The sequence below is a fragment of the Podarcis melisellensis genome (assembly GCF_964234715.1).
Source record: "Podarcis melisellensis genome assembly, chromosome: 4".
Classification (NCBI taxonomy): Eukaryota; Metazoa; Chordata; class Lepidosauria; order Squamata; family Lacertidae; genus Podarcis; species Podarcis melisellensis.
In genome coordinates, this window is record NC_138531.1 from 38,550,183 (window position 1) to 38,567,048 (window position 16,866).

General features: G+C 44.4%; 1 protein-coding gene and 1 long non-coding RNA gene across 3 annotated transcripts in view; one reads left to right on the plus strand and one right to left on the minus strand.

Annotated features, from left to right (window-relative positions):
* Window positions 1-367: 367 nt before the first annotated feature.
* LOC309367993 lies at window positions 368-5,589 on the minus strand. Its single transcript, XR_014167460.1, has 2 exons — window positions 5,398-5,589; window positions 368-572 (listed from the first exon to the last, which is right to left on the minus strand). It is a non-coding gene; the product is annotated as an uncharacterized lncRNA (long non-coding RNA).
* A 76-nt stretch (window positions 5,590-5,665) lies between these two features.
* The window catches only part of PRPS2 (phosphoribosyl pyrophosphate synthetase 2), a 28,660-nt gene continuing 17,459 nt past the window's right edge, over window positions 5,666-16,866 (plus strand). The window contains exons 1-2 of one of the 2 annotated variants that reach the window (XM_081907692.1): window positions 5,666-5,909; window positions 15,166-15,349. In XM_081907692.1, coding sequence (XP_081763818.1) covers window positions 5,788-5,909; window positions 15,166-15,349 — 306 coding nt within the window. In that variant the 5' untranslated portion in view covers window positions 5,666-5,787. The remainder of the gene's footprint in view (window positions 5,910-15,165; window positions 15,350-16,866) is intronic. The other variant, XM_081907693.1, reaches the window with a different exon arrangement.

Sequence of the window (16,866 nt, forward strand, 5' to 3'; positions counted from 1 at the left end):
TGGTAATTGGCATTCAATTACTGTGGCGAATCCAACAGTAATTTGCAGTCCTTTCACCTGGGATGATTGAGATGGTAGAACAACTTCCGGCAGTAACAGTGGAGGCAGTTCACTAGCGTGTTTGTTTCCCATCCAAGACAGTAACCTCTCATTTTCATGAGAATACAGGATAGCCCAATTGTTTCAAATGCAGATGTAAGACCAGTAGGATACAACAGTAGCTTAAACCCTCTGAAGGAATAGTACGAACAGTACAGATGTCAAGTACTTCATGACTAAATATTTTCAGGATCAATTTTGTATAAGCAGCCACTTATATAAAGTAAAGTATATATGTCAAGTAAAATGAAATGTGCGAGTGCAGTCATCTCCTAAAAGAATATTATTTTATGCAATACAATGACAGTGACTAATGGATAAAGACAGAATTGTTATACTAGCAAAAATGTGTCGCCCCTGCCCCCAACACATGAATGATGGTTAATGTAGAAGGTTGGCATTTGGTAGGCAGGTGGTGGCGGTGCTTAACATCTACTTCTCTTTCTCCCTTGCAAATATATCCAAGGCTCCTTCTGAAAGAAAAGCAATTTGGAGTTTTGTAAGCATTTATGCTGGACACAGGCTCTGCTGCATCACTCCTTTTATGCTTGTCCCTTGCTGGCAAAAGCTAACAGCTAAAGGGCCTGACTTTCAGGATCAGCCTAGTCTATACCCTCAGTGAAGCCCATCTCCCCACACCTAATGCACAGTCATAGCTGAGAGGTGGGTCTAGCCAGGGTTTCTGCCTCGGGTGAAGCCTCCAGAGGGGTGCCATTGAGACTCCCAGCCATCCAGCATGTCTGGGCTTCAGCCAGAGAGAAATATGAAAAAGTGAACGGCAGCCGTGAGCTCCTCCTTCCTCTTTCCCCATGAAGCTGAAGGAGGCTCATTTACGAAGGAGAAGATAGGAACCCCTATCATTCTTCATCTGGCACAAGTCCTTAATCCAGTCTTAGCTCTAAAGCGAGGGTTTGGGTATCTGTGGCACGCCAAATGTTGCTGGGACCACAACTCGTATCATTCATCAGCATTGGCCATGCTGGCTGGAGCTGATGAGAGTTGGGAATCCAACAATATCTGGTGGACCACACCATACTCTAAATAACAATTGGAAAATAATATAACCCCACAATAGACACATTTTGATTACTTCCTGGCAAAGATTTTAAGCAGAACTTTTGAGAGAGAAAAGAGAGAGCATCCAAAAAAATTGTTTTCTATTTACTTCACTTTCACACAAATGGCTATAATAGAGATGTTTTAAAAACCCACTTATTGAAACGTTGCGAATTCATCCATGCATTAGTTTACAAGCACGAGGTTCTCTCTTACAATACAAGTTTTGAAACTTTCCAGAAAAAAATAATTCACATGATAAGCATAAGACTCTCAGCAGGCGACAGGAAAGAAAAGCCCAACAGAGGAGGATCAACTCCCCGACATCCATTCATCTAATCATTTTGGGGAGTTTCTGCTTTCAGAAGCTTAGTTGTTAATGCACAGCTAGTCATTTGCTCTGCAAAATTACGATGAAACATGCAGGAAATTGAACATGCAGTTCAGTTGTGTCTGTAACATTTCCCCCTTTTTCCCCAAAGCAATTGTTAGTCCTGGCATGAGATGGATAAAAAACGTAGTTTTTGCCTATTATATATTTATATTTTCTCTTAGTCTATTTTTAATTGATTCCTTTTGAAACATATTTGCTAGCTACCATGAAATGTGACCACAATTCTGGTTAAGGCTGCAGTCCCAAGGACACTTGGTAAGAAGTAGGTCCCATTGAACTCAGTGGGGCTTACTTCTGAATAGACAAATATCGGCTTGCACTGTAACGTTACAACTGTATGCATACTTTTGTATGCACATGATGTGGCTGCAGGTCAGCAGTAGAAGGCAAGGTATATCCCAGAAGACTTGTCTTGTGCTCTGCCCAAGTTTGCAGCACCCAATTTGTAACATAACAATGGGGAAGTGGGCCCATAGCTCAATGCATAGCACATAAACCCTACTGGATCCGGCAAATGACCCATCTAGACTAGCATCCTGTCCTCAGTGGCCAACCAGATGCCAGGAGGAACCCTCCAAGTAGTACCTGAGCAATCTACTCACCTGCAATTTTTAGTAATTCAGAGACACACTGCCTCTGGCAGTGACCTATTGCTAGGAAGTATGGTGTGTGCTTTGTAGCAATATCTGGCTTGGGGGGCAGCTGCCTTGTGTGTTACTTAAAGGCCTGTGTCACACTCTGCTTTCCCTTTTATAGGGTCTATTCACATCCAAGTTATGCATGTCTCAGGTATGACGGCAGAGGAATAGGCAAAATAAATTACGCTGCCTCAAAGTGGGAGGCATTTTAAAACATTATTCTCATCCTGCCTTGCTTTTAAAGAGCAAATGATTGTAATGGAATAATAATAATAATATTTTTTTATTTATACCCCGCCCTCCCCAGCCAAGGCTGGGCTCAGAGCGGCTTACAAGCAATAATAAAAACAAGATGAATGATTACAACTTAAAAACAAAAATAAAATACAACATTAAAATAATGGAACATTAAAATATTAAAATGTAGCCTCATCGCAGGAGGAGAAGGAAAAGAAAGGAAAAAAGAGAGGGAGGGAATCAAATTGGCTCCAAGCCAAAGGCCAGGCGGAACAACTCTGTCTTACAGGCCCTGTGGAAAGAAATCAGATCCCGCAGGGCCCTGGTCTCATGAGTCAGAGCGTTCCACCAGGCCGGAGCCAGAGTTGAAAAGGCCCTGGCTCTGGTTGAAGCCAATCTAACTTCCTTAGGGCCTGGGACCACTAGGGTGTTGTTATTTATGGACCTTGAGGCTCTCCGTGGGGCATACCAGGAGAGGCGGTCCCGTAGGTATGAGGGTCCTAGGCCGTGAAGGGCTTTAAAAGTCAAAAGCAGCACCTTAAATCTGACCCTGTACTCCACCGGGAGCCAGTGCAGCTTGAAAAGCACTGGGTGAATATGCTCCCATGGCAGAGACCCCGTGAGGAGCCTCGCTGCAGCATTCTGTACCCGCTGGAGTTTCTGGGACAGCTTCAAGGGCAGCCCCGCATAGAGCGAATTACAGTAGTCAAGCCTGGAGATGACCGTCGCATGGATCACTGTGGCCAGGTCGGGGCGGGAAAGGTAAGGGACCAACTGCTTGATGCGGCGAAGGTGGAAAAATGTCGCCTTGGCTGTTGCTGTAACTTGCGCCTCCATGGAAAGGGAGGCGTCAAGGATTACACCCAAACTCTTAACGGAAGGCAATGGCACTAATTGGGCCCCCGCAAGAGAAGGGAGTTGGTCCCTCATCCCCATGCCATCCCGACCTGGCTATAGGACCTCTGTCTTCGAAGGATTTAGTTTCAATCGGCTCCCACGAAACCATCCAGCCACAGCTTCCAAACATCTGGTCAGTGTGTTCGGGGCCGAGTCAGTGTGGCCATCCATCAGCAGATAGAGCTGAGTGTCATCAGCATATTGGTGACAGCCCAGCCCAAAGCTCCGGATAATCTGGGCAAGGGGACGCATAAAGATGTTAAAAAGCATTGGGGAGAGAATTGCGCCCTGTGGCACTCCACACACCAAGGAGTGGCGCGACAACATTTCCCTTCCTAGTGCCACCCTCAGTCCCCGACCAGAGATAAAAGAGCACAACCAGTTACGGGCTACGCCCTGTATCCCCACGTCTGCGAGGCGGTGGTTCAGAAGATCATGATCGACCATGTCAAAGGCTGCTGACAAATCTAAAAGGATCAGCAGTCCTGACCCGCCTCGATCCAGTTGTCTACGGAGATCATCTGTTAGGGCAACCAGAGCCGTCTCCGTCCCAAAACCAGGACGGAAACCGGACTGAAATGGATCTAATGCCGATGTTTCCTCCAGAAACCTACCAAGCTGTTCAGCAACCGCTCTCTCAATTACCTTACCCAGGTATGGAAGATTTGCAACTGGGCGGTAATTGGATAGGTCTAAGGGATCTAATGAAGTTTTTTTTAAGAGTGGACACACCACTGCTTCCTTTAGTTCCCCTGGGAATGTCCCCGTGTCAAGGGACAAATTGATAATTTCAACCAGGGGGGTCCGCGCAACATCTGGACACTCCCTAATCAGCCAAGACGGGCACGGATCAAGGAGGCAGGTGGTGGGCCTACCAACTTGGAGGAATCTATCCACATCAGTAGGGAGTATCCAATCGAAATGGTCCAACACTGGACCTGAAGTCAGTCGAGTTCATGACAGTTGTTTGAAGTTTTTATGAAGACAGGGCGTAGTGGGGGTGGGGATGCTGGGGCACATTTTTAATGGGGCGCTGCACATTTGGCTCCTCACGCTGCCCTGCCAGCCCTGCGCCACTTTGCAAGACTGGGATGATCCAAGGTCTGTGTCAGCTGGCTGGACTCTGCCACATTTAACCTGTGTGCATTCAGCTTTACGTGCTTGGCAAAAAAAAAAAAGGTAGCAGGCATCTGAGAAAAATTACTTTGCCACTCCCACCCACTAGTGCACCCATTGTGTTGTGGCTTTAGGTGCTTGAGCCCCAGAGTGTAACCCCCCACATAAGTTGCGGGCTTATTGTACTACAGTACTATCTGGAATTGATTTTGCTTAACAACTCCTGCACCTTCGAAGACTGCAGTTTGCCATTTGGGCCAGATTGTGGAATTGAGCTGTTTTTGTGGTTTGAGTGGGCAGTTGTTATCTGTTGTACTGTATGTCCCATGCCAGAAACCTGAGAACTCTAACTTTCGCACATGACTCTAGATTGTGAAGGTTTGCTGACTTGTTTTGTGCCATTTTTTGTTGTTGTTTAGTCGTTTAACTAAACAACAACAACAAAACGGCACAAAACAACAGCCTGAAGGTTTGCTGACTTCTTTTGTGCCATTTTAGTTGGTCCTAAAAAAGAAGAAGTCTCTCCTACTTAGCCATGGGCAGAGCTCCTGCGATACCAACGGCCCTTCAAAAAAACCTTTAGGTGATGAGATGGTTTCAACGTTAGTGTTTTGATTTTGGGGCGGAGCTTTACTTGCTCTATGCAGAACTGTTCTATTATTGGTACTTCAGCCACCCTGGGTGGGGTGGGAATTTAAACAAGCGAAATCCCCTGCAGTTCAGAGGGGCTCCATCCCGGAGTGGGGCAGGAAGGTTAGGATCGCTCTGCGCGCTTCCCTTTCCTCCCTGCGCCTTCCCTAATCCCCTTCAGCTCACAATGCACTGCTCCACCCATAGAGATAGGAGAGGAAAAAAAGTAGAATCCATCAGAAACTAGGTCAGGCGCATCTGAGATGATCCCAACAAATCTTCCCTGCCCGATGTAAACCATATACAGCCTGTTCAACGCAGCTTGGTTACCTCGACAAGCGAGGTAGAGAGTCTTTCAATCTTTACCGGAAGTTTGGCATCTCTTCATTCTTATCTCTAGTTTCCCCACACTGGAAGCCTCGCTTGGAGGAACCTTCTTCCACTTACTCACCACCTTACAGCGTGAGCAACGTCCTTCTCGTCCGGTAGCTCCGCCCACTCAGTCCCCGCCCTCTTGAGTCAGGGGGGCGCGCGGGAGAGAGAGCGCGCGCGCCGGTGGGGGGCGTGTCCGCGGCGCTGAGGGGGCGTGTCCGCGGCTATTTGACCCGCTGGCCGCGCGCGCCCGTTCTCTCTCTTTCTTCGTCTCCTCGCCGTTTCCCCTCCTCCTCCTTGTTTCCCTCCGCCACCGCTACTCTTGCCGCGGCCCCTGCGCGCCCAGCCATGCCCAACATCGTGCTCTTCAGCGGCAGCTCGCACCAGGATCTGTCCCAGCGCGTGGCCGACCGGCTGGGGCTGGATCTGGGGAAAGTGGTGACGAAGAAATTCAGCAACCAGGAGACCAGGTGAGGCGTGGAAAGCGGATTGGGGATGCGGGGGGAGGAGAGGCGAGCAGGCTAGGCGTCTCCATTGCAAGCCATTCCCGGCGCCTCCCCCTCCCTAAAAGCAACAACTGAGGCCCTGAATCCCAGGGTCGCCCCACGTTGGGCGAGCGACTCCTGCATTGGCAGAGGGTTGGGCTAGATGACCCTCGCGGTCCCTTCCAAGCCTTCCTGCGTTCGCCCACGGGCGGGAGAAGAGCTTCCTGTCTTGAGAAAGCGAGGGGTGAAGGGACGAGCATGGTGGGGGCGTGGGGATGCGGGAGAAAGAAACCCCTTGAAAGCTTAAGCGCGCTTTCCTCTGGGCTGCGTGTTTTGTGTGCCTATGCAAAGTATGGAAACGCTAATGCAAAGTGGACACTCTCCTGTTTGCTCATAAACCTGCGCGGGAAAAGGGCGTCCTCCGTGTCGCAGGATAATTAATTGTTCTGCCCTAAGAGGGTGGTTTAATATATTTGTCTGAGGCCTACAAACTAGATAGATAGATAGATATCTGAGGCCTCAAGTGTATGCTTAGCTCTGGCCACGCTTTCATTGTCCCGTTTTAGGAAGAACAAGAACAAAACAAAAAACCACTTGCCGCTTTTCTTTCTGCATGCGTTATTTCTCAGGGCCCCAAATTGTAGATTCAGCAGGCACTTGTAGCCAGGTGAAGCTACTCAGAAGCGTCTGTTACATATGTCTTTGCATGTAGTCTTCTTTTTCTTCCTTTGCTTTCACATTTTATAGCTTAATGTTTGGACTAGAGGAGATGATGAGGATGATTTACATTTGTCTAGAGTGAGGCATGCATTCTGGGCCTTCACATCTCTAGTTTACGCATGAAATGCCTTATTCATGTTTTAAAGCATAATGTGTGAATTATTAGCCTGTAGTTTAGAATGATTGCACCAGTTCTTGGCTCTCTCAAAGTGTGCCTGAATGCAGAATCTGAAAGTCCACATGCCTGGTTGTACTATTAACAAATTTTGAGTAACTACCATATCTTAGTAAGAGTACCGTCACTTGTTAATCTGATTGTGAGTCTGCACTTCACCGATAATCTGTGTTTGCCTGTAAGCATGTCTTGAAAGCCTACAGGCTGCCCTTTTCCTGACAACCTTGATCATGACAGGACAAAAGAGTGTTTAAAAGGCACTACTGATCATAAATAATCTAGAGTTAAGGGTGAGCAGTGAGGTGGCCATGTTTGCTTACAATAACTGCCCTAAATTGTTAAAATAGAGACTGAAGAGCTCCAAGAGATCTGTGCAAACTGACTGAATAGGCAGTAAAATGGTAAATGCAATTTGGTGTAAACTAGTGTCAAGTGACACATATTGGTGCCAAAAAAAGCCACTTTAATTTCATATGCACTTATGAGGTCTGAAGTAACCAAGAATGAGACCTAATAATAATAGACATAATAGATAGCTCAGTGAAGATGTTGACCCAGTGTGCAGCAGCTGTGAAAAAGCAAATTCCGTGTTAGGAAATCATTAAGAAATCAATTGAAAACTCAACTGCCAATAGCATATTACCATTATGCAAATCTATGGTGTGGCTGTGTACAGTTCTGGTCACCTCCCCTCAAAAAGGATATTGTAGAGTCGGAAAAGAGCAACCAAAAAGAGGTGACATGATAGAATTTTATAAAATTTTGCACGGCATGGAGAAAGTGGATAGAGAAAAGTTTTCCTTCCTCTCATAACACTGGAACATGTGAACTTCTGACGAAGCTGAACATATGAAGATTCCAGGCAGATAAAAGAAAGTGCTTCTTCTTGCACCTTTGGTCCTTGAATATGAAATGTGGTTTGACTGATCAGTCCAATAACACATTTCATATTCAAGGACCAAAGCTGTTAACGAGCTGTTCTAGATCACACATACATATCATATCCCTCTGTTTCCCCTAATTCTACTCTGAGGTAGAACAGTCTGCTTCTGTGTTGCCTCTCATAAGACATAGGAATGTGGCTGTTTCTCCTTGAGATGGGAAAGTTAATCACAGCTCCTATAGCCTTTCTTGATTGTCTTCCATTGTAGAGCATCCAAGATCTCTTGCCTGATGTGCTATCTCATTTCCCCAGCACTTTAGAGCCAGGGTAGATATAATTGTTTCTGTCAGATAGCTCTTGCCATTTCAGATGAGTCTGCCATGTAGTTGTGGCTGGTAGAATGTCACAGGAACAGAAAAAAGATTTTCTGCTGCATGCACACCAACTCAAGAATACTTCCCAGAATCAGGGTTTAGGTTTGGGGTTTTTTTGTGAGGGGTTTGGCTTAGTTTACAGCTGGTTATACCTTGGCAAGAAATGTAGCTAAGAGGCGTCTCTAAACTTGTTAAGAGACTAAAATTGGACACTTTATAGATGAAGACTCCTATAGAATCATAGAGTTGGAAGGGACCTTTTGCGTAATCTTTCTACTGCAACCTCCTGCAATACAGGAATCTCAACACACAGTCCCCCATCCAAATTGAAACCATACTGGCCCCTGCTTAGCTTTGCAAATATGCTAACCATTTTACTGCTGCACCACTAAACTCCTATAAGTTTCCCTTTTCTGCTCTTGATTGCACAAGTAAAATTGACAACTTTTTAATTAAAACAGGAGGCTACGGGATGGCCAACTCTACGGTTGTCTTCTTTGTAACAGGTCATTCCTCCCTGTCATCCTATATTCTTTGTCCCTAGGCCCAGTCCCTAACATCTCCAGTTAAAGTGCTGGGTAGCAGGTGATTCAAAAGGCTTTAAACCTGAACAGCCATTTCCAGTTAGTGAGCAGCGATGTGCCAGGTGAACCAAAATATTGTAGCTCATTCATGCTGCTGTTTATAGAAGTACACCTGAGTTTATTTCAGCGAAACTGAACACTAAGTTATGCTTGAGCTAGAAGCAAGATGCTACTCTGTGCAAGAGCTGTGGTGGTTGGGCTGTATCCCTTAGTAATAATAATAATAATAATAAATTTTATTTATATCCCGCCCTCCCCAGCCGAAGCTGTATACCTGTATACTGTATACCTAGCTTGGATCCTTAGAGTTAGTGCACATTAGATACTTTAGCAAGTCTTGGTTTAGGGATAAGTATGCCATTCTTGTACTGCTTGTGCATGAAAGCAAAAAAACATGCTCACAAGAAGTCAAAGGCACAAAGAACTTTGTATCTCACTGATGCTCCACTAGAATGGAGAAGTGACATCAGTTTAGGGAGTTCATCATATGAAACTGCAAACATTCATGTTTAAAATGAATAGCACAGTATGGATGCTATGACTCTCTTGCACTCCTGATTTTAACAATTCATGCTTGGAAGTAAGCCTCATCGACTTCAAGCATACAAGCTAAACATTTTAACCTTAATCTGTCCTAAACTGACTCAGAGGACCACAGCAACTCTGTTGTTGTTGCTGCTGCATTCTCTAATTTTCCAGCACATGATTTGGCCTGGGGCTTAGAACAAGCACTGTGTGCACTCTAATCGCATCTGCTTCACGTGTGTAAACAAAAGAAGCTTATTGCTTGTGTTTCTTTAGACACACACACACACACACACACACACACTCCACCAACGATAGTGATGGCTCTTGGTGTTATTGGGATAGTTGTGAAAACAAAAAATAAAATAGCATAAAGTTGAAATAACAGCTAAAGTGCAAGTTCCTTCTTTGATGTGTTTCACTGATTTAAATTTGTGTAAAGCTGTGATTTCAGTCACTTTGAAGTTTCATTCGTATAACTGCTTTTTGCTGCTCAAGAGCTCAAATCTATTTTGCTATTTATTGCTGTCCCTTGTTTCCTGGCGGGTTGTGCCACTAACGCTAACAGAAGCAATGCATGCATGCGGGCTCGTTGCTGCACAATTCTGCGTACACGAATAGGTACTAACTATGCCTTTAAGCTTGTTGCTGTGAGACAAAATGGTAATTTGTGTGAGCAAGACGGACCATTTACCTTTTGCTTGGTGCACCTTGCTCTTTTGCAAAGGAAGCACATAGTCAAAGGATATCTCACAGAAAAGAGCACTTAGTGGGATCAGAGTTGCATTTGGTGTAGCTGTTGGTCAACTAAAACAAAACATTATTAATGTCTCTTGTTTTGAATATATCTGATATCCTGGCATTGCAAGTCCACATCCAGTCTTTCATAAAATCATGGAGTTGTAAAGGATCCCCTGTAATGCAGGAATCTCAACAAAAGCCTTCTGTGACAGAGCGCCATCCAACCTCTGCTTTAAAACCTGCAAGGAAAGGGAGTCTACAACCTCCCAATTGACAACTCTTTTCTATTTCTTGCCACAAAAACAATTTAGCATTTTTAAGTTACTGTTATTCTCTCCTCTCCGATTATGAGATATATTTCTTTAGCAGCTTTTTTTAAAAGTTTGAATATCTTCTCAATCAGAATGGGACCTAAATAATAATTGAGGATGTTGAAAGGACTGCTTCTGCTTGGGGTGGTGGTGGTGTTATCCCACTGGTATGTGCTCAGAGTGACATTTTAGCCTTGCAACTATCCTGCGTTCAAGTTAGTCTGAGAGATACTAACTTAGTTGACCAGCTGTTTGGATTGGGGATTGCCCACATCCAAGCACAGCACTCAAGCACTGGATCTATGACCAAGTTGACTTCGGATATTTGAGCAGGCTGAGAGCAAAGACTTGACTGTTTAGTAGGGAATGATAAGGTGCTGATTGATAGCAGGGGTGGTTGACATTGTGCCTTGTATGTCATCAAACACATGTTTTTCTGCCACATATTCGCAAGTCAGGAAGTTGCATGTGACCTGGACAATACATGTAGTGGCTCACATACATTAACTCCCCCTCCCCCCCAAATATAGCATTTAAATGCTGTGTGTCTGTCCCTTTAAATGTGTGTGGAGCATTCTGTGTTTTCTGTCAACAACATTTAGAGCTTCAGCCACAAACTGTGGTTGGAAAAACAAATACTGCTTGTGCAGTTTAAGGGAAAGTATTCTTCTTGTTTTTGAACAGAAGCAAAATATGAATTTGGCCATCCAGATTAATATCCCAACAGGCCTCGCGGCATGCTTTTTTGTTCGGTGCTTATTGCAACACCGTCGCTGGGAGTTTGCAAGTGTGTGCTCAGCATTATGCATTAATAGAAGTGAACAATTAACCAATTGGCTCAGTATTAAAATATGGTAATCCTCTCCTAGAAAAGCCCTGAGGCAAATGCCTGTGTACATTGATAAGCCTTGCCCTGAGGGTCAACAAACTCTTGTTCTGTTGGACCAGCTTAGGGGGCAAGTTCCAGAGTCAATAGGCTGCCAGCGCATCCAGCCCTCCGAAGTTCGGCTGCCAAAATTGCACATAATTGCGTTCGGGCTGTTACGTTCGGGTGCAGTAGTACAATGCAAACAAATTGAATGGTGTGATGTACATCCCAAAACGAGGGGAGGGGATGTGGGGATAGCATTTCAGTGAAAAATACTGGTATAACAGCAGTACAGCATTAAATGTAAATGATTACATGGTGTAGAATGTGAAAGCTGCATTTCCCAATTAAGCAGGAGGAAAGAATCTGCCTTCCCTATCCAGGCACACTCCGTAAATAGGCGATTGGTGCTGCAGAAGAGGTTGTAGGGGTCTGCATTCAGGCCCAGTCTGGGAAGTTCCTGCTTTCTTGTTCCTTTCCTTCTCTCAGGAAGCAGTTGCTTAGCTTTCTGCAAAAAGGCACAGCTTATTGCCTGAGTCTGAAGCGTGGTCAAATACAAAGACTGCAAGCTTAGTGGATATAAGGCAAGGATATCAAGCGTAAGCAAACCTTGGCCATCGCTACATTCAACTTCTCATGGCAGGGAGTCCCGAAAGTGCATCATGAGATCCATCTCCTTCTTGTCTCTGCTTGAACCTCTTGTCAGTCAGTGTGTGGATCCTGAGCTCTAGGGTTTTAGGAGTAGTGAACTCTCAACTCTGCCTGTGGTAAAGGAGCCTCAGTCCCATTTGTCCCAAATGGGGAATCTGAGGGCAGATTATGCAGCAAGTAGCTGAAGCAGCTGTTGTTGTCATTAATTAGTTAAATTTCTTACCCATCCTTCACCAAAAGGTTCCAGGACAGATGATCGCAATTTAAAAATACAAAACTAAAAGTTTAAAATAAATGATAGTCAAGAGAATAGGGTGGGTTCTAAAAACATCCACTGGATTCCATAAGCCTTTGTGGATGGACCAGGGAAGGAGCCATACATGACAGCAGGCTCACAATGAGGCCCTCCCTCCCATCCATTTTGTGGCAAAGAGCAGTCAAGTATGTCCAGCCATATGCACCGTACCAACAATGTACTGAGATAGACCCTTAGTTATCATGGAGGCCATGAAGTCCTGCAATTATTGGATATTGGAACAGCGTTCGAAACTCCCATTGTTCTAAACACATTTTGCGACAAGGAATTTCATTAGCATGAGCAGTTTCTGAGTTCTGGACGCAATACGGCACCTAAGATTTCTGATTAAAACTGCAGAGTGGAAGGAAAGGAGGACCTTTTTCTGCCTCCCCGCTTCCAGCCACTCTCTGAAGACTGGAGAAGTGACCCTCTTAAGAATATTAGGAGGGTGGGTTAGGGGAAGGACTAGACCATGTGACAAATGAACAAAATATCTTAGCTGCTGTCTATTCATTTTCAGCTTTGTATTCTTGTTATAAGAAAGTATGCCTAGACATTCCATTGTGGCGTCCCTAACCTAGGTTTAAGGTGCCATTTAGCTCCTGGCTTTCATATCTCAGTTTCTTACACTGATATTGAAGCCCCGCAACTCCACATCTGAAACTTCCTCCACCAACTCAGCTAGGGAAGTTGTAGTGCAGCAGGCTGGACAGTACACTTATCAGCCTCCCTCTTCTGTCTCTAGCATGACACATCAAGCTATCTCCTTGAACTCAGACACAGTTCAGATTGGACTTCTGAGGAGAGAGATGGCATTTTTATGAACAATAGCAAGCCTATTCCTCTGACCTTGACAGATGGTGCACCAAGTACCCGGTGGACATAAGCTGAGCTAGCTTAATGTCACTTAGATGATCCAACTAGGTTTCAGTAGTAGTACTAGTAATAGTAGTAGTAGTAGTTCAGCTGTTCTCCTCCCATCTGTGTACATTTGCTCACCTCTGTACCTTCCCCATCATGGAGACAGCAGCTAAGCATGTCTGGCTCAGATCAGCGCCTGGCTAGATCACCTGGGAGTTCTTTAGCATAAGAAATGTACTAAATAAAATAATAGGGGAGCTCCTGTGGACTGAAAAGAGAACCCAGAAGCCTGGGTGGTGAGTGGGCCTGAGAGAGAATTGTGCCTAAATTGTTTCAGAATACAGTGGTGCCCCGCAAGACGAATGCCTCGCAAGACGAAAAACCCGCAAGACGAAAGGGTTTTTCGGTTTTTGCGACGCTTCGCTAGACAATTTTCCCTATGGGCTTGCTTCGCAAGACGAAAGCCCATAGGGAAATCTCCGGGGACCTCTTTTAAATGCTGGCGGTAGGGAGCAAAGCCTTTTCCCCCCCTCCGGACTTCAGAAGAGGTCCAGGAAGGCCGGCGGGGGCGAAAGGCTTTGCTCCCCACCGCCAGCATTTTAAAAGCGGTCCGGGATAGCAGGGAAGTGCTTCCCGCTATCCTGGACGGCTTTTGAAGGCAGGCAGGGGGGAGCAAAGACTTTTGCCCCCCGCCAGCCTTCAAAAGCCGTCCGGGGGCTTTTAAATCGCCTCGGGACTGATTTAAAAGCCCCCGGTTAGGCAGGCAGGGGGGGACAAAGACTTTTGCCCCCCGCCCGCCTTCGGAAGAGGTCGGGGGACAGACTGTCCCCGGACCTGGTCTGAAGGCGGTTTCTATAGGAACGCATTAATTGATTTTTAATGCATTCCTATGGGAAACCGTGCTTCGCAAGACGAAAAACTCGCAAGACGAAAAGACTTGCGGAACGAATTAATTTCGTCTTGCGAGGCACCACTGTACTTGCATGAGGACCTCTACCCTTTGGACAAAGAATCATGTTGCCAACACTGAGCCACATTCAATAATCTTCTCTCTAGGACTTGGCCCGGGGGGAGGTCGCCTCTTCTGGATACTGTCAAGGCCATATCCACAAGTGAAACTTACATTAACTGTTGGGCTTCACACCTGTGAATCAAAATAAAATATAAGTGTATTATTTCTGTCATGGGTGAACAATACTCATAGTGCATTTGAGTCAAAGGTACCATGGCATGAGGAGGGTATAGCTGAAGTACTGACTTGCATAGCTTTGATTCCATTCAGAATGTAATATATTTTGGGCGGAGGGGATTTGTTGTAATAATTGTGCTGAAGTCCCTGCCGTGCATTTTATAAAATGGTGCAAATTCAAAGTGAAATAAGGAGGTTTGAAAGTACGCCTAAGTGTATAAAATCTCCTCAGCTGTCTAGTGGTTTGGGCACTTTGCACCCGTCACTCTTCGAACTTGAACCAAAAGTTCCAAATGGCTGAATTTGATAAATTGCATAAAACAAACATTGACGTTCTTCTGGGGGAAGATCGAGCTTGATTGCCCTTTTATCTGTATCACCACAGCAGAATGTTGTTTAACCTTGGAGGTGGGGGGTGGAGATGGGGTAGAATCTTAATGGTTAACTAGTAGTTTTGCCCTTGATACATTTGGAATACAGTGGATTTTTTGTAACTAGGTAAATGATGCAAATTCCAGGCAGAATCGAGCCAAAGTTAAGCCCTTTTATGCTCAACTGATTTCAGTGGGAATAATAGTTAACCCTCTAATCTTATGCTCTTAAGGCCCTGTCTGCACTATACAAAGTAGTACTGCACCACTTTAAATAGTCATGTCTTCCTCCCTAGAAACCTTGAAACTAGTTTGCTGGGAAGCTGAGAGCTACACTTCTCAGAATGGCTTAACAATCAATTCTTCTTCCCAGGAGTTAGTGAGTTGAGACTTAACGGTATGCCAAGTAGTACAACACCCTATAAAGGTGAAGCCTGTGGTTAAGTCTATCATAACACGTGAAGCCTCTGATCACGTTGCCACAACTTGTTGGTTTTTAAGGACCCCTCTTGCCTGAAAAGCAATTTTTGGGTTTGGGGAGTAAGCCTGTGTCTGGTACATTATCTGCAGAGATCTAAGCTGCTTAGTTAAAATGTATTGTTTAGGAAGAGAATTTAAGTATTACTTGTCTGCTTTATAGACTTAACATGCCCACTCATGTCATCGTTGTGTCTCCATCTTTCTTTCCAGTGTAGAGATTGGTGAGAGTGTAAGAGGGGAAGATGTCTACATCATCCAGAGTGGTTGTGGTGAAATAAACGACAATTTGATGGAGCTTCTCATCATGATCAATGCTTGCAAGATTGCGTCGTCCTCCCGAGTTACGGCTGTAATCCCATGTTTCCCTTACGCTAGGCAAGATAAGAAAGACAAGGTAGGTGAGCGGTGGTTACTCTCTGAAGGTGTTTGTCAAAAGAAGAGTCATCCTCTCCTGCCCCCCGCACATTTGCGCTGATTTGCCAAATTATGAAATGTATTTAGAATCTTTGGCTCTCCAGATGTTGATTGGCCCCAGAAAGCATGGCCAATGGTCAGGGATGAGGGGAGTTTAAGTTCAGAAACATCTGGAGGGCCAAATGTTCCCCACCCTTCATTTAGACTATTATAAACAACCTAGTGTAGTTATAGCTGCACTCTGCAGAATTCTTAGTTAGAAGCAAAGTTTCCAGTGAAATTGGTCAACTTTGCTCCCAAGTGATTTTTTTATCTTAAGTGGCAAAGAGGATTCTTCCTCCCTAACCCATCATGATGGCCCTGAGATCAACATGGCATACTTGGTAGTTGATACGGCAAATATTAATGTTGCAAATGAGAGCTGGGTACATTCTACCACAAACGCAGTTGAAAAATCCAAATATAAGTACCTGTGGGTGTGTTTGGCATAAAAATAGTGCAGCATAGTATGAAGCAAGGAATATATTATTGTATGCAGTATAGTTCTTGTTATTTTTCATGCTTAGATACCGATAAACAATTGTATGCATTCATGTCAATGTTACACCTTTGCTTTAAACAAATCAAAAGGATGCCTCCTAGCAAATCTTCCTATGCTGTGTCTTCTGCCTCGGTTTAATTCTTTTACTCAATTATGTTAATTGTGCTGTTTTCCATACTTTAGTAATGCATTCTTTTAATTATAGGCATTCTTGGGCTCAAGTGTTTGGCTACCACAATTTTTGCAGCTGTGAACAAATCAGTTAGAGGCATAACACATTCTGAAAAATATTGTGCTTAGACAACCACGTGAGATTAGTTTTGGGACTGAGCAATAAGTTATAATTAGTTCTAACCACACTCTTGGAATGACAGGGCAGGGAATGCCATGGGAAATTGCATCTCCAGTCATTATTTACCATTATATATCTTATGCAACTTGTTTGGAGTACAATACCCCACAACTTTATAGTGATTCCCCCCCCCCCTTTTAAATTAGATAAACCTGCTTCACTTTTCCATTTTGGAACATTTTGTTCTATTCATATTAGAATATTGGAGAGCTGATCATTCTTCCCCAGTAATGAAACTTATTTCTACTTAAGATCTCCTACAATAAGATGACAAGTTTTTGATAATGACCTTTTGCTGCCTTAAAGGTTGAAAGAAAAAAAAAAGATGCTGAACCAGGTGATCTCAGAGTTCCATTTTTGACTTTTATAGTTTCTTACCTTAAAGGGAAGTCACTGAGGATGCAATCTTCTCTTTAGTTCTTCAAATCATATGCAACATCCTTCTTTCAATATGTCAAATCTCACTACCTGATATTTAACCCGTATACACATTCTTTTCGCAACACTAAAATTTTCACCGCATATGAAAGAGGTCAATGGGAATTCTGATTGAAATGATTTTTAAAATTTATCCTATTCTTGCAGATGAGAGAACAGGATTTGC